At 35.6% G+C, this 20,111-nt stretch overlaps 1 protein-coding gene across 1 annotated transcript in view; it reads left to right on the forward strand.

The window, feature by feature from the left end:
- NUDCD1 (NudC domain containing 1) overlaps window positions 1-20,111 on the forward strand; it is a 76,366-nt gene that overhangs the window by 27,137 nt on the left and 29,118 nt on the right. The window contains exons 3-7 of the mRNA XM_045453888.1: window positions 250-435; window positions 4,472-4,652; window positions 8,337-8,516; window positions 11,916-12,117; window positions 17,634-17,778. Coding sequence (XP_045309844.1) covers window positions 250-435; window positions 4,472-4,652; window positions 8,337-8,516; window positions 11,916-12,117; window positions 17,634-17,778 — 894 coding nt within the window. The remainder of the gene's footprint in view (window positions 1-249; window positions 436-4,471; window positions 4,653-8,336; window positions 8,517-11,915; window positions 12,118-17,633; window positions 17,779-20,111) is intronic.

The following is a 20,111-nucleotide window of genomic DNA, read 5'->3' on the forward strand; positions in this document are numbered from 1 at the left end:
GCCTTTATGCCCTCTCCATGTGGGTCCAAGAGAGCAAGATAGAAGATGTGATAGAAACTATGACCAAGTTTGAGAAGTCACATACCGTCACTTCAGTCATATTTTATTAGTTAGAAGAGAGTCGCTAGTACAGCTCATCCTCTAGGCACCTTCTCTTAAGAGACTAACCACTACACTGCAGATATTTATTCTGTGTGTACAGATGAAGGGGGAGGAAGGATTCATTAATAATGTTGGGCTTCTTTTTAGGATACTGCTTTAGGAAAACCACGAGAGGTGTTTCGACTTCCCACAGATTTGACAACATACGACAATCGCCTTTGTGCATCTATCCATTTCACATCTTCTACCTGGGTTACCTTGTCAGATGGAACTGGACGATTGTATCTCATTGGTACAGGTGAACGTGGAAATAGTGCTTCTGAGAAATGGGAGGTGCGGTTTTTGTTATATATTTTTAAGACTTACGCAAAGTCTGGAAAGTATATATAATATAGACCTTAGTGATTTTGAAATATCACTTTCTGGGCATAGCTTATATGTGACCTCTTTGTTTTTATAATATATCATGTTTTGGAAATTTTTAATTATATAGTATGTACCTTTTACAAAACTGATACATTAACCATTTCTGGTTTGATCAGGGGTGGTTGCAAGTTGTCAAGAATTGCATTCATATTTTCATTGCATGTTGAGTGCTTTATATGTGTGTAAAGCAGTACCCTAAGCATTGGTATTGCCTCCTTCTTGAAGAGTTAGCCAAAAATTACATTGGAATATCTTTTCTCCTTTACTCATGTTATATTTGCTGATATCTTTATAAGCCCAGCACACTTCTGCATAACCACTCTGCTTGCTGTCTGGTAAGTTGCCATTGGTCAGTGAGTTGACCAGAGTAGTCCCCATTTAGAAAAATACACTGTAATACGCATATAGTAATGTGCCAGTCTCTAAGATACTGTTTTTATTTCAGTTTTCCTTTTTTTTTCTTTTGTTTGTTTATTTTTGAGAGAGAGTCTGCACTTGCGTGCCTGCACCAGTGGGGTAGGGGCAGAGAGAGACGGGGTGACAGAGCATCTGAAGCAGGCAGGGCTCAGACTCACGAACTATGAGATCATGACCTGAGCTGAAGTCAAGACGCTCAGCCTACTGAGCCACCTAGGTGCCCCTATTTCAGTTTTCTTTTTTTTTTTTTTTTTTTTTTTTTAAATTTTTTTTTTTTTCAACGTTTATTTACTTTTGGGACAGAGAGAGACAGAGCATGAACCGGGGAGGGGCAGAGAGAGAGGGAGACACAGAATCGAAACTGGCTCCAGGCTCTGAGCCATCAGCCCAGAGCCCGACGCGGGGCTCGAACTCACAGACCGCGAGATCGTGACCTGGCTGAAGTCGGACGCCCAACCGACCGCGCCACCCAGGCGCCCCCCTATTTCAGTTTTCTTAAAGCAATGTAATATTTTAAAAAATTATTTTTTGAGAGGTAGTGAGACAGAGCATGAGTCTGAAGCAGGCTTCAGGCTCTGAGCTGTCAGCACAGAGCCCAACATAGGGCTCGAACTCACGAACCGTGAAATCATGACCTGAGTCAAAGCTGGACACTTAACCGACCGAGCCACCCAGGCGCCCCAACAATGTAACATTTTTAAATCTAAGGGACAAATTAGGATTTTAGTAAGTAAGGGATTAATTTCTCCAGAGCCACAGTTTTTGAAGGTGGGAAAGAATGACACAGAGTTACACTAATAAGTATATTGTGATACTTCTGTCTAAATCTCAGCAGGTGGCCTTTAGTTCCAGGTAAACAAACATGAACTTAATAAATATATTTATATCTTATAAAATATTTTTATCAGATCAGATACCTACAAAGATCAGGCTTTAATTATTTGAGAAAAACCAAGAAGGCCTTAGAACCAAATGGCTTACCTTCCTAAGTTCTATTAAATGGTATACTACCAAATTGTAGTAATTCAAAAAACTAAACAAAAAACATGATAAATAACCAGAACAACGATACCCTGTTTAGAGGGGACCTTTGCAGGCCTTTGTAGTGGCAGATTCAGATATTAATTGGACATTGTGACATTTTCTGCTTTGGCCTCCAGTGATAATTTTTTTTTTCTTTTTTCCCCTTCTTTCCTTCCTTCCTTCCTTCCTTCCTTCCTTCCTTCCTTCCTTCCTTCCTCTTTCTTATCTTTCTTTCTTTCTCTTTCTTTCTTTTTTTCTTTCTTTCTACTGAGGTAGTGTGGTATATAGCATAGCTACCTGAAACACTTGGAAGGAAAGTGATGGGCAGGAGAGATATGAATGAGAACTTATTATTATCAAGCTGTGGATTCTGTTGGTTTTGATGAGGAAGAGACACACTGACTGAACTCACCTTCAGCTTAAAAATAGCACCACATACTCTGCCAGAAGGAAATTCATATGGGTTTATAATTTATTTGGTTTCTGCTGTGTACATCCCCATGATGCATATTAGTTTTTAGTAATATTTTTTAAATCATAAATTTAAATCTACTTCATGCCCTCTTTAGTATACACTAGTGTAATGAAATAAGCACACTCTGAGATGTTTGCAGTGAGTAATAGTTTTAACTGGGGTCTGGGAAGAGGGGGAACGGGATAGGGTTTGGACTTGGGCTTTCACTGAGGTGGGAGGGATATTGTGGAGTACTGGTCACTTTAAGAGAAGCAACTTAGGGGGCGCCTGGGTGGCGCAGTCGGTTGAGTGTCCGACTTCAGCCAGGTCACGATCTCGCGGTCCGTGAGTTCGAGCCCCGCGTCAGGCTCTGGGCTGATGGCTCAGAGCCTGGAGCCTGTTTCAGATTCTGTGTCTCCCTCTCTCTGCCCCTCCCCCGTTCATGCTCTGTCTCTCTCTGTCCCAAAAATAAATAAATGTTGAAAAAAAAAATTAAAAAAAAAAAAAAAAAAAGAAGCAACTTAGGAGAGTTTTGAGACTTTGGGGAAATTGGTGTAACAGAGAGGAGGCTAAAGGTGCGAGTGGTTAGGGGGCACAGTAGAGCATACGGGGGCCAAGGAAGGGCAGTGATGACTGAAGTGTAGGAAGAGAAACAAAGGGAGATAGAAAGACTGCCTGCTTTACAGATGTGTTGCCTCTAGTATGATGGGTTGCTGTGTATCAGCAGTACCATGTTTGAGTTGCTAGGCTCATTCAGGAGACAGGAGCCTTCAGCCTAACCCTTTATAAAAGTTTAGACATCGACTCCGCGGTCTCATTCCACCCCTTTCACTCACATGAGAGTTAGAGAAGAGGAGGAAGCAATAAATTAGCTATTTGTACCTGACAAAACTCAACCTTTTTCCTTCCTCCTTTTTGTCTCCCAGTGTCAACCAACTGAAACCTATCTTTATCATCTCAGTTTTGAGTATGTGAGGTATTTTTGGTTGTTACTGCTGTTTTCTGTTTATGGAAGACTGTAGAATGGATTCCAAAGGTCTACTATTTGAATAATTTGAGAAGAGGTGCTCAAACATTTAGGGAAATTGACATTAAAGCACACTTTTCTTTATAAGGCTTTCAACTAGGAGCAGATAGTAAGAGATTCTAGATAAAAGGATTTCCGCCCCCCCAGAAGAAGTTTTTTTTTTTAAACTAATTTTTGTCATTTGGATGTTTTCCTTCAACTCATTTATTTGAAAATCTTGCTTAGCCGACAGTCTTAAAATATCTTTGATTTGTTATTTACTCCTAAATAAAATACAGTAGTCTTTTAGATTATGTGTTTGTGATATAAAAAAGAATTTGTTAAGATTTTATGTCTCTATGATACCTAAACTTGCTCTTTAAAAAGAAACTTTAATATATTTAAATAGAGTTTGTTGAATTATAAGTTTTTTATTATAACTTTTAAATATAAATGGGCTCTTTTGTTTTAGAGAAATAAGTTTTAGTGATATATTCTCCAATTCCTTTGCCTCTGACCTTGCAGACTTCCAGGAACAAACAGGAACAAACCAAAACAAAAACAATAGGAAAAAAACATACACATGCACATGTGCACACCTGTGCACCAGTATGCACAATATTCAGAAAGTAAGAGGAACAAAGGAAAAATAAATCATATATGAGATAGGAGAAGAGACGAGGGAGACCTGCTTCTCTTCTTTAGAGCACTGTAACTTGGTAATTCTTTTCTAGGAGGTCACTTCTAGTTCTCTTTCTCCTTTTGATGCTGTTTGGATGCCTTATTGTTTACCTTGTTTTTAAGCCAAGAGTACTGGCCAGTTTTCTCTGTGAAATAAATAGGTGTCTTTCAGAAGTTCTTTTTCAAAGAATATTAGTTGAACTTGCAACCTTTATTTAAAGGCTTTTCGCATTTTTCTACTCCTTGTAATAAATAGCATCCAGTTAGTTGTTATATTGTCAGAATTTTGTGCATTCCCGCTGTGCTGTGTTTGTAATATGTACATTTATGTGTGTGTGTGTGTGTAATCTTTTTTATTTTAGATTATGTTTAATGAAGAGCTTGGGAATCCTTTTATCATAATTCACAGTATCTCATTGATGAACGCTGAAGAACATTCAATAACTACCTTACTTCTTCGAATAGAGAAAGAAGAATTGGATATGAAAGGAAGTGGATTCTACGTTTCTTTGGAGTGGGTCACTATCAGTAAGAAAAATAAAGGTAAAATATAACTACAATGTGAATCCACAGGGGTTGGTGCCATTTAGATTTTGAAATGCAAAGCTGTTCCTGTAAATGCTGTTGTTGCTGTGATTCTAATACCCCACATCTAGTGGGATGAATTCCTATAGATAATTTCTCCTCAGGTATATATTGTTATAGAAACAATAACTTGCGGGGCGCCTGGGTGGCTCAGTCGGTTAAGCGGCCGACTTCGGCTCAGGTCGTGATCTTGCGGTCGGTGAGTTCGAGCCCCGCGTCGGGCTCTGTGCTGACAGCTCGGAGCCTGGAGCCTGCTTCCGATTCTGGTCTCCCTCTCTCTCTGCCCCTTCCCCCATTCGCGCTCTGTCTCTCTGCCTTTCAGAGATGAATAAATGTTAAAAAAAAAAAAAAAGAAAAGAAACAATAACTTCCACAGTCAGTTATGCCTTTTTGTATAAAAGGAGACATTCTTACATAATTTTGAAAGAATTTAAAGTGTATAATTTCAGTATATACAAGACTGTACACATACATTCTAATGTGTATATGTATCACATACAAGGATTATGTATATAATTAAATGTAAATTATAAATTGTAGAAAAGTCTTGACTCTTGGGCTGTTTGAAACTATCAGACTTCTAACTTGGACATTAGAAATTATTTTTCACTGTATTAATTAGGATTCCTTTAATGGTGTGGCCTTGTTCTTCACCAGTGCTTAGTTCTTACTATTGTTGAAAACTAAGGGAGCTTGTTTCCATGACTCTCTGCCCTTTTTCTAAGTTTTTATTAACTTACATAACTTACGGGCCTTAAATTACAGTTGACCCTTGAACAATAGGTTTAATTGTGTAGTTTAAACTGTAGAGTTCAGGTCCATGTATACATGGATATTTTTTGATACAGGATATTACTGTAAATGTATTTTCTGTTCCTTATGAGTTCTTGAATAACCCTTTCTTTATTCTAGCTTACTTTATTTTTAAAAATACAGTATATAATATATATACAAAGTATATGTTAACTGACTGTTTTTGTTATCAGTAAATCTTCCAATCAGCAGTAGGCTATTAGTAGTTAAGTTTTTGGGGAGTCAAAAGTTATATGCAGATTTTTGGCTGCATGGGGGATCTGTGTTTTTTTTGTTTTTTTAATGTTTGTTTTTGAGAGAGTGAGAGAAACTTTGAGGGGAAGAGAGAGAGGGAGACAAAGGATCGAAGCAGGTTGGGTGCTGACAGCAGAGAGCCTGATGTGGGCTCAAACTGAACCATGAGATCATGACCTGAACCAAAGGCAGATGCTTAACCAGTTGAGCCACCCAGCATCTCTCATGTCATTTCTTTTTTCTTTTTTTTTTTTTTTTTTTAATTTTTTTTTTCAACGTTTATTTATTTTTGGGACAGAGAGAGACAGAGCATGAACGGGGGAGGGGCAGAGAGAGAGGGAGACACAGTTTCGGAAACAGGCTCCAGGCTCTGAGCCATCAGCCCAGAGCCTGACGCGGGGCTCGAACTCACGGACCGCGAGATCGTGACCTGGCTGAAGTCGGACGCTTAACCGACTGCGCCACCCAGGCGCCCCTCTCATGTCATTTCTTAAGGTTTCATTCTTTTCACCCCCTTAAGTATTATCTATATAATTGTTATTCTTTTCCTTTTTCTTTTTCAATGAATATAACAGCAGTGCTTTTCTAAACTGTGTTGAGTGGAACATTTGATAAACAATGTTTTGTAGTTAAATTGAAAATATGGGCATATAATAGCCCTATTTCACATTAAACATGTTGAAGATGCTAAAAATGTTGAGTAAAAAAAAAAAAAAAAGACAGAGGAAGCATTTCCCAGCTCATTTAACCATGGAGTTCACTTGAAATCCGCATGTTATTTTCTGTTGCACACATGTTGGGAAAAGCCACCCTGTAAACCATGTAGTATCTAAGTCTGGGTGTTTGGAGTCCAGTAGGACTCTTTCCCTTACACGTACCTGTGCAGGAAGCATAGGAGTTTTTAGTTCATTTGTAAATTTACAAGTCTTTTCTTAAATATGTGTGAAATGAAGGTGAATGTAGGTGAAGATTTAGAGGAAAACAAGGACATATATTTAAAACAGATTGTATCATTATGTATAACACGTGACATTGGGTTACAATTTTTGACTACTTATTGTGAAGCTTGCTAAAGTAGTACAGCTCACTCTAATAGAGTAACAGTGTAAGTACAGGTAAGGGCACACACAAAACCAAACCTGTTTTCAAGAATAAATTCAGTTATTTTACCAGTAATTTTCATGATACAGTTAATTTTATATCTTTTCTTTATATCTCGTATCTTAAATTTTATATCTTGAAATCAAGTATTGGGGCACCTGGGTGGCTCAGTTGGTTAACTGTCCTACTCTTGATTTCAGCTCAGGTCATGATATCACAGTTCATGAGTTTGAGCCCTGCATTGGTCTCTGTGCTGTCAGCAGGGAGCCTGCTTGAGATTCTTTCTCCCTCTCTCTCTTTGCCCCTCCCCCATGAGTATACATGCGTGCTTTCTCACTAAGTAAATAAACATTTTTTAAAAAATTAAGTATTGGGGCACCTGGGTGGCTCAGTCGGTTAAGCGTCCGACTTTGGCTCAGGTCATGATCTCGTGATTTGTGAGTTTGAGCCCCGTGTCGTGCTCTGTGCTGACAGCTCAGAGCCTGGAGCCTGCTTCAGATTCTGTGTCTCCCCCTCTCTCTGCCCCTCCCATGCTCATGCTCTGTCTCTCAATAATAAATAAATATTAAAAAAAAAAATTAAGTATCATTATTTATGCTTGATTCATTAGGCATATAGGTCTGAATCATTTCTACCATAAACATTTCATTTTAAGGAAACCCCCTTAAGTAGCTAGAATGAGCAGAAAAATAGTCCACACCATACCTTTACTTTATCCTTCGTTTGTGGCTCTTTTGAGCAGATGCCTATCATGTACCTGCTGGGGAAGTAGAAAGGCTGTAGTAAAGGAAAAGGTAGATTCTTCAGAAGCTGATATTTAGGTAAGTCAGTCACTTTAAAGTCTAGAGCACTGGTATCCAATGGAAATTTCTGCAAAATGGACATGTTTTATGTGTGTGCCATTTAATACAGTAGCAGCTACCCATGTGTGGCTGTAGAACATTTGAAATGTGACTAATGTGACTGAGGAATTGAATTTTAAATTTTACTTAATTTTCGTTAAATAGCCACTATGGCCAGTAGCTACCACATTGGAAAGCGCAATCTAGAGCAAATTTCATCAGAGCTGGTATTTTAAAGTAGGGGTGAATTTATAGAAAATTAGGTTATAAACTTTTTTAGCCCTATGAAAAGACTCTTGATAGCATGCCTTTTAATAATAGTACACTTAAAATACTTAATTTTAGGGGCGCCTGGGTCGCTCAGTTAAACATCCAGCTTCGGCTCAGGTCATGATCTTCCTGTCCCTGAATTCAAGCCCCACCTGCACTGGACTCTGTGCTGACATCTTAGAGCCTGGAGCCTGCTTGGGAATCTGTCTCCTTTGCCCTCTGCCCCTCCCGTGCTCGTGCTCTCTTTCTCTCTCAAAAATAAATAAATGTTAAAAAAAATACTTAATTTTAATTAAATTAATATGCAAATATTTTCAGGATATTTTATAATGTAGTGTTTTATTTATAATTTTTTGTTCTAAAATACTTTCTTTTTTTACAGACAAAAAATATGAAATCATTAAGCGTGATACTCTCCGTGGAAAGTCGGTGCCGCATTATGCCGCTATTGAGCCTGATGGGAAAGGTCTGATGATTGTCTCCTACAAGTCCTTCACATTTGTACATGTTGGTCAAGATCTTGAAGAAAATAAGAATGAGAACTTGTCTGAGAAAATCAAAGGTAATTTTAGTGTTCATCTTCATAGAGCTCATGTGTGTTTATGTACATTTATATCTGGTTTGTCTTACTGGTTAGGTTATGGGTTCTACCAGGACTAGATAGAGGCTTAATTTTCCTTTGTATTTCTCAGAATTGTCTTTTGTAAAATGTGCTACCTAAATAGTGTGAATTGTTTTAATCAGTAATTTCATAATTACCAAAAATGTTTTTAAAAAATTATGCCTTTATGAGATGTTTAGTAAATACTTATTAAATGAATAAATAATGTCTGTTTGTTATTGGTGTTTGTGAAGCTAGCATATTAGTATTGAATATATTAATCTTTTAAAATAAGCTAAACTGTGTTGATTATAGGTATATACCAGTGTACGTGTTCTGAATTTTTAGTACTAAGCTTTAAAAAAAAGTTCTTGAGGGCCTAATTGTTAGGTTTTTCCAATGTTAAATGAATAAACAGATGAAGTTAATGTTTTAGAATGAAGACAGTAACAAAGTCTTTAAAATTTATATTTACATAGGAAGAATACTCTTACATTCAAGAGAATATCCCCCCGTAATCATTTCTATTCATAATTCTGATGTTTACAACCAGAGAATAGTATATTTTACTTGAGATTTTTGCAATATTTTCAATTATACATATTAATCTTTGAATGTCCCTTTTTTGTTAATTATATAAAATAAAAATTAGTTTCACTATATTTATTTAGAACTTTCTAAAGAAAAAAATTCTTTGAAAAGTATTTGAAAACAGGGATGCCTGGGTGGCTCAGTTGGTTGGGCATCTGACTTTGGCTCAGGTCATGATCTCAGGGCGCATGAGTTCGAGCCCCATGTCAGGCTCTGTGCTGACAGCTCAGAGCCTGGAGCCTGCTTCAGATACTGTGTCTCCCTCTCTTTCTGCCCTCCCCAACTCATGCCTGTCTCTCTCTCAAAAATAAACAAACAGACAAAAAAAGAAGAGTATTTGAAAACATTAATGTAATAAATATTTTAAAAATATTTTCCACAGGTTCATAAATGATATGCACCTTTGAATAAGAGAGTTGTGCTTTGATGGCCTTTTATTTAGCCTTTTAACAACTTGGTTTCCCATGTGATGTATTTTAATGTTAGATTATCTCTAAGATCCCTCTCTGAATAAGTTCTACTCTGTCTTAATTATATTGTTAAACTTTTCTAGAGCTTAGCCAAAACAGCTATTCATATCTCTAGACCACATGCCCCTTAGAACTCTTGGTGAGCAATTGCAAAGGAAATGAAAGAATGCCCTAATCTCTGGAAACATTCTGCCTAGTACCTGAAACTATGTGGTTCCAAGACAGATTGTAGCATAGGAGGGATACAACATCTGTTTAAATCATAACTATCAGTTCAGGTGTTGTTTTTCTTGTTGACATCTCACATTATATTTTGATTTCCTTCTGAATCCATTAACATCTTTCCTTCCCTTTTAGTGTGAACCTCAAATCCCCTGTATTTTTCTGTGTACCTTGTAATAAACACACTTTACCTATAAAGGAGAAATGTAATTTTTAAAAAATTATGGATAGTTTGTCAATTATAGCATGCTTTCTTTTAAGTAATCATCTGAGAATATATATGGGTTTCATTTTCTATAAACCTCAAGAAGACTGATATTGTCTGTTGCCAGTTTGGTGTTGTCATAATGATATAAGTAAGAGCATTTTCTTAGAAAGACTTAAAACAATTTCCAAAACATAGGCACTTAGCAACCAACAATTGAAAAAATTATTTAGTTGTTTGTATAACTTTTAGTGGAGAGAAGCTTAAAAAATTCTGGCTTGAAGTTTTACTAGAAGCTCATGTGATTTTGCAGACTCCTCCCTTTCCATATCTGGCAGAAGTTACCCATTGAATCATTGTTACATATAAACTGCCTTGTTAACTTTTGTGGTGGACAGAAAATTGAGTAAAACAGGTAACTTGCCTTAAGGAGCTTATAGTTATCAATCTTTTAAGCTGTAGTTCAAACTTTCTCAGTGAATTTATACTAAAAGTACTTTTAAAGAGATAACAGAGAAGATCTAAGAGCCTGCTTAAAGGAATATGATGCAAGTTAGAAATTAATCCAAAGTAACAATTTTATTCTGAAAATTTATGCATTTTTTATGCTTATTCCTATAGTATCATGCTTGTTAAATTTTATTTAACATCAAATAGAAGTGACCCTTTAAAAAGATACATCATACTTACTATTATATCTTTGAGCATAGCTAGTACTTACAAAGTTTTTACACAAAACAGCTCAAAAATAAAAAGAATGATACCCCCCTCAGAAAAGAATAATAACCCGCATTTACTGAGAGTTTATAATATATGTAATAACAGGATCAATATTGAATATTTTATATGCATTAACTCATTTATTAAATATTTTATATGCATTAACTCATTTAAATTTTAACAGTTCTGTGAGATAATGTCATATTTTGTTATTTTATTTTACAGATTAGGAAAAAGAGGGTAGTAGATAAAGTTGCATACCAAGATTAATAAGTGGCTGAGCCAAGATTCAAGACCTAGGACTAGTCACCTCTGGAGTACTAGTTACTAACGACTATGTTATATTCCTTTCTGATGAGTGTGTGGACAGATTAATGCTTATGGATATCATTAAGCAAATAATTATTTACTTCTTAGCAAATATTTATTCTTTTTGCATTTAAGCCCTATTTTCTTATTTCATCCTATGGGTATTTCAACCTGTAGCATGATGAGTTTAAAGCTTTTTCTAAGAGAAGCCAAGGAGATCAAGAAGGAGGTGAAGGGAGGATACTTTTATTGGGAACTTGGACAAAATACACTGGCAGCTGTTGAATTCCCTGTGAAATTGCTTTCATGCACAAAGTTGCAGAGTAGAATTTATAAATATATATATCTTTTATTTTTATGTGGGTATGTATCTCACCAAATAATAGTTGTCTTCTGTATCACAGAGTTACATTGTTAGGGCAAATCAAAGCAATGGTGAAAGTTTCAGACAGTGGTTTATGACATATTTGTTACTCCTTTGAAGTAGGAATCTGCTGTGTGTGTAAAGGGAAGAGAAAGGAGGAAGAAAAGGGGAAACTGGGAGGCAGGGAGAGAATGAATGGGGATAAAGGATTGCTGTCATTAGTATTTTATGAGTGCTTATGTCTTGGAGCATTAGGTAAGCCTGGAAGAGGAAATGTCAAGTGCAGTTGTTATAACTCTGAAAATTCCCCCAAAAGATCTGTGTGTGTTTGTTTATAATTACTTTGTTTTGTAAGAAGATCACTAGAAATTATGCTAAGATTCCTTTAGATAGGTGTTCTTTGTGTGCTCCATGGTCTCATTTTGTGTGTTCTGGTCTCCACTTTTTTATTACATAATGTATTTTTCTTTTCCCAATAGAACCTCTGTATTACTGGCAACAGACTGAAGATGATTTGACAGTAACAATACAACTTCCAGAAGGCAGTTCTAAGGAGGACATTCAAGTACAGTTTTTGCCTGATCACATCAACATTGTGCTGAAGGGTCAGAGGTTTTTGGAAGGAAATCTCTATTCATCTATTGATCAAGACAGCAGTACATGGATGATTAAAGATAATAGGTATACAGAGAGAGTTGTATTTATATTTAAAAATTTTTTTCTCTTTTTTTTCTTATCCCTTCTACAGTGGTTACACCAAAGTTGACTACTACTACAATAGGTCTGTCTGTATTGCTGATTCTTTCTTAAGACAGATTAAAAATGGAATTACTGTATCAAAATACATGATTATCATTAAGATTAAAAATGCTAGAAAGTTATAGTTTGTATTCTATGGTAGAGTTTTTATTATCAGCTCTGGAAAAATAATGACAGTAGTAACAGTAATAATAGATAAAAATGGTTATTTGTTTTAATTAATACTCTAAAATTTTTTAAGAGAAAAATCTCTTTTTATTGACTTCAATTTGCCAACTAGATAATACATTCCCATTCTTTAAATTTTAATATACATAAAAGGGTACACAGTGTGAAGGCTCCCTCCAGCCCAGGCCCTCCAGCCATCCTTCCCCTCATGCCCATAACCACTGTTCATAGTTTTCCTTCTACAGGTATTTTATGCATATTCAAGCAGATATATGTCTGTTTTTTGAACAAAAAAGGTTTTAAAACATAACTATACATAGTTTTACAGCTTGCTTTTGTTGACTTCCAATAGCAAATCTTGAAGAACTTTCTATAATGTATATATAATGATTTATTTTATTCTCCTTTATGGCTATTTATGATATTTTACTTTGTCACCCACAATCATTTTTAAAAAATGGTCCTTTATTGTTCGATATTTTGACTGCAGTCTTTTGCTACAGTGAATAACTTTCATATGTATATAAAAGAATTTCATGTGTGCAGGAATATATATGGAGGACTCCTACAAGTGGAGTCAATATTTCTTTGAAAATTATAGAGAATATTTTTTTAATGTAAGTTAGCCGTGTACATTTTTTTGTAATTGTGTGTTCAGGACACAAGAGAAATAGATGATATGGTCAACTTATCCAAACAGAACTTTTCAGTACAGCAAAACTGAGAATTTCTTCTCTTCTAAAAAAAACCATTAAGAAAACAGAACCAGGCCATGGACTGGGAAAAAAATATTTTCATTATGCATATAAAACAAAGGAATTGCATTCTCCATATATAAGAAACCTTGTTAGAAATTTATAATTAAAAGATAACCCAATTTTAAATATGGTCGAATGATTTGAATTGACGCATCATGATAGATGATATTTGAGTAGCTACTTAAGCATATGAAAAAATAGAGGGAAAGGCAAGTTAAAGCTAGATGAGACACCAGTGCATGGCTAAAACTAGACTATGGTATCAAATGTTGACAAGAATGTGGATCACCAGCCTCTTGTACATTGCTGGTGGGAGGGAAAAATGATAGTCACTTTGGCAAACTGTTTAGCAGTTTCTTAGGCTAAGCATATATAGACCCACTTAGTAACCCAGAAATTCTACTAGATATTAGTACTCAGTAGTACACAATAGAATGCTACTCTGCAATACAAGAGAATGGTGTGATAAACACAGCAGTATGAATGAATCTCAGAAACATGCAGAGTGAAAGAAGCCAGAGACAAAAAATGTGCATACAGTGTGAGTCCAAACATACAGAGTTGGCATACTGGCAAAACCATCTCTGGTGATACAAATCAAGACAGTGGTTACCTCTAGGGTGTAGGGGGACTGACTAGAAAAGGGACACAAGGGAACTTTCTGGATGATTGAATAGCTTCCTTGGGTGATAAGAGTATATGCATTTGTGAAATTCCATGAATTCTATACTTCAAATCTGAATTTAGTCTGTAAAAACCTCAGTGAAAGGAATATGCAGAAAAATAGGTAAAGATTAAGTTTCTTATAAAACTATAACCCTTTGCTCCTACTTTTTTGCCCCTTTGTAAATCTTTCATTATAGATTGTTAGTAATTATTACATTCTGTGATGGGTTAATGGATGGTTTGGGGCACTTAATTTAAGAAATGGTCAGATTTGGGGCGTGCCTGGGTGGCTCAGTCGGTTAAGCATCCGACTTTGGCTCAGGTCATGATCTTGTGGTTCGTGAGTTCAAGCCCCGCGTCAGGCTCTGTGCTGATGGCTCAGAGCCTGGAGCCTGTTTCAGATTCTGTGTCTCCCTCTCTCTCTGACCCTCCCCCGTTCATGCTCTGTCTCTCTCTGTCTCAAAAATAAATAAACGTTAAAAAAAAAAAAATTAAAAAAAAAAAAAAAGAAATGGTCAGATTTGGTCAGAAGTGGGTTAAAATTAGTTATTTTTACTTTAAATATAATTTACAATTTGTAATATAGGACACATATGAGTCTTCGATTTGAGTCTAAATATTGGAAGTCTGAGAAATAGGTATCTAGTTCAAAAAATTTGAAGCTGTATGCTTTTATATCCTGAATTCGTTTTATTGATGGGGAAATTTGGCGACTTTTCTTTTTTAATGTGGTAAGATAAATAGATTCATGAGTAAATGATGTTGTTTATAATTTTTTGAGAATTATTGAACTAAGAATCCAATATTCAATGAATTCAACAAAAAAAGAATAATGATTTCCATGAATCTGATGCTTTGTCTTTCTCTCTTTTTGGATGGATTTTTTTTTTTAACTGTTCTAATAATTCTTGCTAACCAGTTTTAATCATGGTATATTTAAATAATCACTGCAGTCCTTCCACATTTTTCATAATCACTCCTGCAAATGTTTACAAAAATATTTTTATTGTAATTCTCAGGAAAGTATTACTGTTTCAGAGGGAGAGTGAAAGATCTGAGCTAGATTAAAGTCTAATCTCATGGACATGATAGTTTTCGGCAATCTCACCTTCAAGGTGATAAAAGTGGTTTCTAGAGTCCTGACCAATACTCAGTTATACCAATTGAATAAATACCTGATTTTGTTAACAGTTTATCCATTTACCTGGATAATGAAGATGTGGAAAAGGACACCCAGATGAGAAGTACCCTGGAATCTAATGTGTCCACTAATCACCGTCTGACTGTAGCTAGGTTACCACAGTAAAACACATGGTTTTTGGTTCATTCTTCATGAATTTGGCATACTAACACACTGAGTTCGTAACAGAATCTGATAAAATTACTCTTTATTTAAAAACATTTTTTTTTTATTTTGAGAGAAGGGGAGAATCCCACACAGGCTCCACGCTGAGTGCAGAGCCTGATATGGGGCTTAATCCCATGACCTGAGCTGAATTTGAGTCAGACGCTCAACTGAACTACCCAGACATCCCTATTTTTATTTTTTATTGAAATATAATTAACATATGCTGTTATATCGGTTCCAGGTGTTCCGTATAATAATTCAACAACTTTATACTTTACTCAGTGCTCATCATGATAAGTGTACCCTTAATTCCCTTTACACTTTTTAATATACTTTAAAAGCTTAGTTATGTGAACGGTTCTTTAAGAAACATTTTATATTCTACTTAAACATATTTTATGTCCATGAGAGAGATTGAGGGTAGCATTTATAAATTGTCAAAGCAGCTATAACATACTGTTAAAGTAGGTCATCAAACAGTAACTTAGCAAAGGTTTAGAATAGCTGGACCTCACACAAATAGTTTCAGCATTTAATACATGAGCATAAACCTGTGTTGTTTTCCCATTAAATTTGAGGTACTTGATTACTATTTTACATTACAAAGGATAATTACAGTGATGTGTAGGTGGGGTCATTGGTTTAAAAACATGATTTTCTGTGCTTGATTAAATTATTCATATTTTTCATTTTCAAATGGTTAATGTTCCTTCTCACTTTGGGAGGATTTGTTAACTAGTCTGTAGGTTATTAATGTATGGGGTTATATGTTCTTTTTGTCTGGATGGTAGGACATGATCCTAATTTTAAAATGTAGAAATGCAGTTGTGCTTAAAGGATTGCTTTGATTAGGCGTGCAAACTTAACGATGGTTCAGAAATTCTCTATAACTGACATTGTGTGAACTGTTTTTAACTTCTTTAGGTAGCAGCTGACTAAAACAGTATTTATACATTCTGGTCATGGTAAAATTTCTTTAATATTTACACGTACTTATTCAGAGAGGCAGAATAGTGCAGTAGTGAAGAGCATTGACTTGGAGCCACACTGCTTTACTAACTCATGACCTTGGCAAGTTACTTAACCTCTAAGTGCTTTTCTTTTCTTAATTTGTAAAATGAAGATGAAAATAGTACTTACTTTATTTGGTTGTGGTGAGCAATCAGTGAGTTAAAACATGTAAAGTGCTTAAGACAGCACCTGGCATATGGGAAGCATTAGATAAGTATGAGTTGCTGTCGCGATTATTATCTTCATCATCATCATCCTTTTCAAGATTAGCTCTCTTTTAGAGAATAGATTATAATGGTAATTTTTAATGCTAATGATAGGAACTCATTACATAGAAAAGATGTTTTGCATCGTCTCAAAATAAGTAGTTTCAGGAAAAGTTAAAAGTGCTGTAATTAATTCATGAGGTGAAGATAATAACAGCCTTGAAAAATAACTGATAAGTTTGTATGTTCTATTTGATAATTATGATTATAGTTATTATTGTGTCCTTGCAATTATTTCCTTGCAGTTGTGTTCCAGGGCATGGGTTAGTATGGCACACGTGTACCAAAGGTGGCACATGGGAAGGGTTGCTTTCCTATGGGACAGCTACCACCACCCCACTTTTCTCTGTGTTCTAGCAACGGCTGCGCCTAAAGCAGCTTATTACTTGAATTTCTCTTCCTATTCAAGAGGCACGTGGGGCAACTCCCTGTGCTCCTGTGTCCACGGTCTGCCCCGGCTCAGCTCTCATTCTCTTTCCTGCCACATGAAACCTTAATCTCAGTATTCCGTGATAGGCCCCTTTTAGTGTATTTGGAATTTGTTCAGTGGCCTAAATGTACAGAATTAGATTTTCATTTGATACAGACCACATTAACAACTTTTTTCTTATGTTACCAAATTTAATTATTTTATAATTTCTACTTTCTTTTCAATTCATTAAAATCTGTATTTTAAGAATTGATATTTGTGCTGATCTAACCTGCCTGATGTTTACATTAATATATATTATGGCTACTAGTTTAGGAAAATGAAGCTAATTATTGGCTTCATGCATAAAGAAGTACCTTTAGTTATAGTCAATTAATTTCACGTGCCCGCCCCAACCACCATTCTCGTTACCACCACCATTCCCTAGTAAAATATCTCAGAATCTTGGTGCCTGCATTTCTGTCTCAAGTTCAGTAATACACTGCATACCTGGACTACAACAGTATTTTCTAGGTGGTCTTACTCTTGCCAATCACTCTTCTCATCAGGTCATGTGGCATACCATTTCCAGTGGTACTTTCTTGATTGTTTAGTAAGTATAAATTATTACCCTTGGATTATAGATTTTCCATCATATGCAATACCAAAATGAACACAAGTTTTGGTATCTTCTGGACACCAGGGTGGGTAGATTCAATGGAAGATTCTTCTGGTTGGTGTTGGTTATATAATTTGTATAGTTGGTTAATGTCACATTAAGCATGTTACAAGTAACTTCTTTTAATTTCTAGCTTGGAGATTTTCTTGATTAAAAAGAATGAAGGACTAACATGGCCAGAGCTAGTGGTTGGTGATAAACAAGGAGAGTTTATAAGAGACTCAGCCCAGTGTGCTGCTATAGCTGAACGTTTGATGCATTTGACCTCTGAAGAACTGGTAAGCAATTGTAATAGTAGGGTGACTTTCTAAAAGTCCGGAAGTATGTTATGTGAGGGTTGTGCCATGTTTTTCAAACATTATTTTACATTTACTAATGTTAGAGACACAGATGAGGCACAGACTGGTGTTTGAATGTAGGTTAAAATTCTAATATTCATTCCTTACACTATGTGAATACATATCTGTGTGTGTGGGATTGCTGTATAAGGTGGATGTGCATGTGTATATTTATATATATGTATACACACACATAGATACATATATATTCTCCTTTAGAAGAATCAAACCGATATTGGCCGGGACAAAATTAGGATTTTACTGTATACCTATGCCAATAATCTTATTGTCATCGTAAAATTTTCTAGGTTATCTTAGGATATCACAGGGGTATATATATACTACAATTAATTATGATTGACAAAATAATTCATTGTAATGATTACAGTGATAATACACTACTCATTCAACTGTGACATTTTGTTGAAAATGTTCCAATCTGATAACTTTTAAGATAATGTTAAAAATTTGAATAAAGCAGGGGTGCCTGGGTGGCTCAATTGGTTAAGTGTCCAACTTCAGCTCAGGTCATGATCTCATGGTTCGCGGGTTCAAGCCCTGTGTGGTTTTTGTGCTGACAGCTCAGAGCTTGGAGCCTGCTTCGGATTCTGTGTCTTCCTCTCTCCTCCTCTCCTCTGCTCGTGCTCTTTCTCTGTCTCAAAAATAAACATTAAAAAAATTTTTTTTAATTGAATAAAACATTATACCAGAATTTCAGTTATATGTTTATTCACCAAAAATTATATCAGCACATGTACAATGTCTGACTTATTGCCATTTGGAGTTAGAGTGATGAGGAAAAAACTGTTAGGAGGTAGTTTATACTATAGGGTTAATTATATCCTAAAGTGGAAAGGAAATTAGAATATTGAAAGTAAATGTCTCTGTCAAAAGAAAACATGGCCAAAATGGAGAAACCAAGTTTCATGTCTGCCAGCAAGTTAAAAATTTCAGGGGGCACCTGGGTGGCTCAGTCAGTTGAGTGCTCTACTTCGGCTCAGGTCATGATCTTACGGTTCTTGAGTTCAAGCCCCCACATCAGGCTCACTGCTGTCACCACAGAGCCTGCTTCAGATCCTCGCCCCCCACCCCTCAGCCATTTACACTCTCTCAAAAGTAAAAAATGTTGAAAAAAAAAATTTCAGGATCACTGGAAAGCATTTGTAAGACTGTGAAACTTTGATCTCCTAGCCCTGGTGTTAAAACAAACCCATGCAGACTGCATTGCCCTCTGTTCATTCATTCAGCAAGTATTTTTTGTGATAGGGCTCTGGGATATAATCATATAGTTACAGTAGTGGGGCTTGTTACGATATTGTAGATTATTGCTGCTAACTGCCTTTTAAACTTGATTATTTCAAGTGAATATTGGTATATATGAGTAAATTATTTATGTCTGAACACCAGTGTATTTGGGAAAAACATAGAATCTTGTTATCTGCAGCTGAAGGCTGTCTTGCGTGTTTCAAATCTTTATACTTTTTGTTATCTTTCTGCATTGGTTAGAACCTTTAATCCATTGTAAAATAGAAATGGTGAATAGTGAAAGCAGACATTCTTGCCTTATTTGTAAGCTTGGGAAAATGAATATTTCACTGTTAAGTATGGATTATTTTTGTCGTGTTGAGGAAATTTTCTTCTATTATACTGAGTTTTTAATCATGAAAGGCCACATAGAATTTTGTCAAATACACTTCATTTGTGGTGTAAACCTTACTTGGTCATGATGTATAATCCCTTTTAGGTATTACCAGTTTGGGTTTGCTAATATGTTATTGAGGAGTTTTGCATCTATATTTGTGAGGAATATTGGTCTGTAGTCTTCGTTTTTTCTTTTTACTGTCGTTATTCAGTTTTGGTATCTGGGTAATGCTGATGTCAAATGAAAAGGGAAGTGTTTCCTGCTTGTTCTATTTCTGGAAGAGATTGTGTAGAGTTGGCATTATTTCTTTAAATATAGAATTTTCCAGTGAAACTGTCTGGACTGGAGTTTTCTTTTTTGGAAGTTTTTAACCATGAATTTAATTTCTTTATTAAATACAGGATTATACTGGGCATCTATTTCCTTTGGCTTTTTTTCAGTTTCCAGTTTCATTTGTTATTACATTGATTATTTTCTCCTTTTTGCTTACTTTGGATTTTGCTCTATTTTTAAAAGTGAAAGTTTAGATGATTGATTTTTTTTAACCTACTTTTCTGTTGAAAGCATTTAATGCTATATACTTTATTCCAAACACTACTTGACCTACCTCCTCCAAAATTTCAGCCTGTCT

The sequence above is a fragment of the Leopardus geoffroyi genome, chromosome C3 (genome assembly GCF_018350155.1).
Source record: "Leopardus geoffroyi isolate Oge1 chromosome C3, O.geoffroyi_Oge1_pat1.0, whole genome shotgun sequence".
Taxonomy (NCBI): Eukaryota; Metazoa; Chordata; class Mammalia; order Carnivora; family Felidae; genus Leopardus; species Leopardus geoffroyi.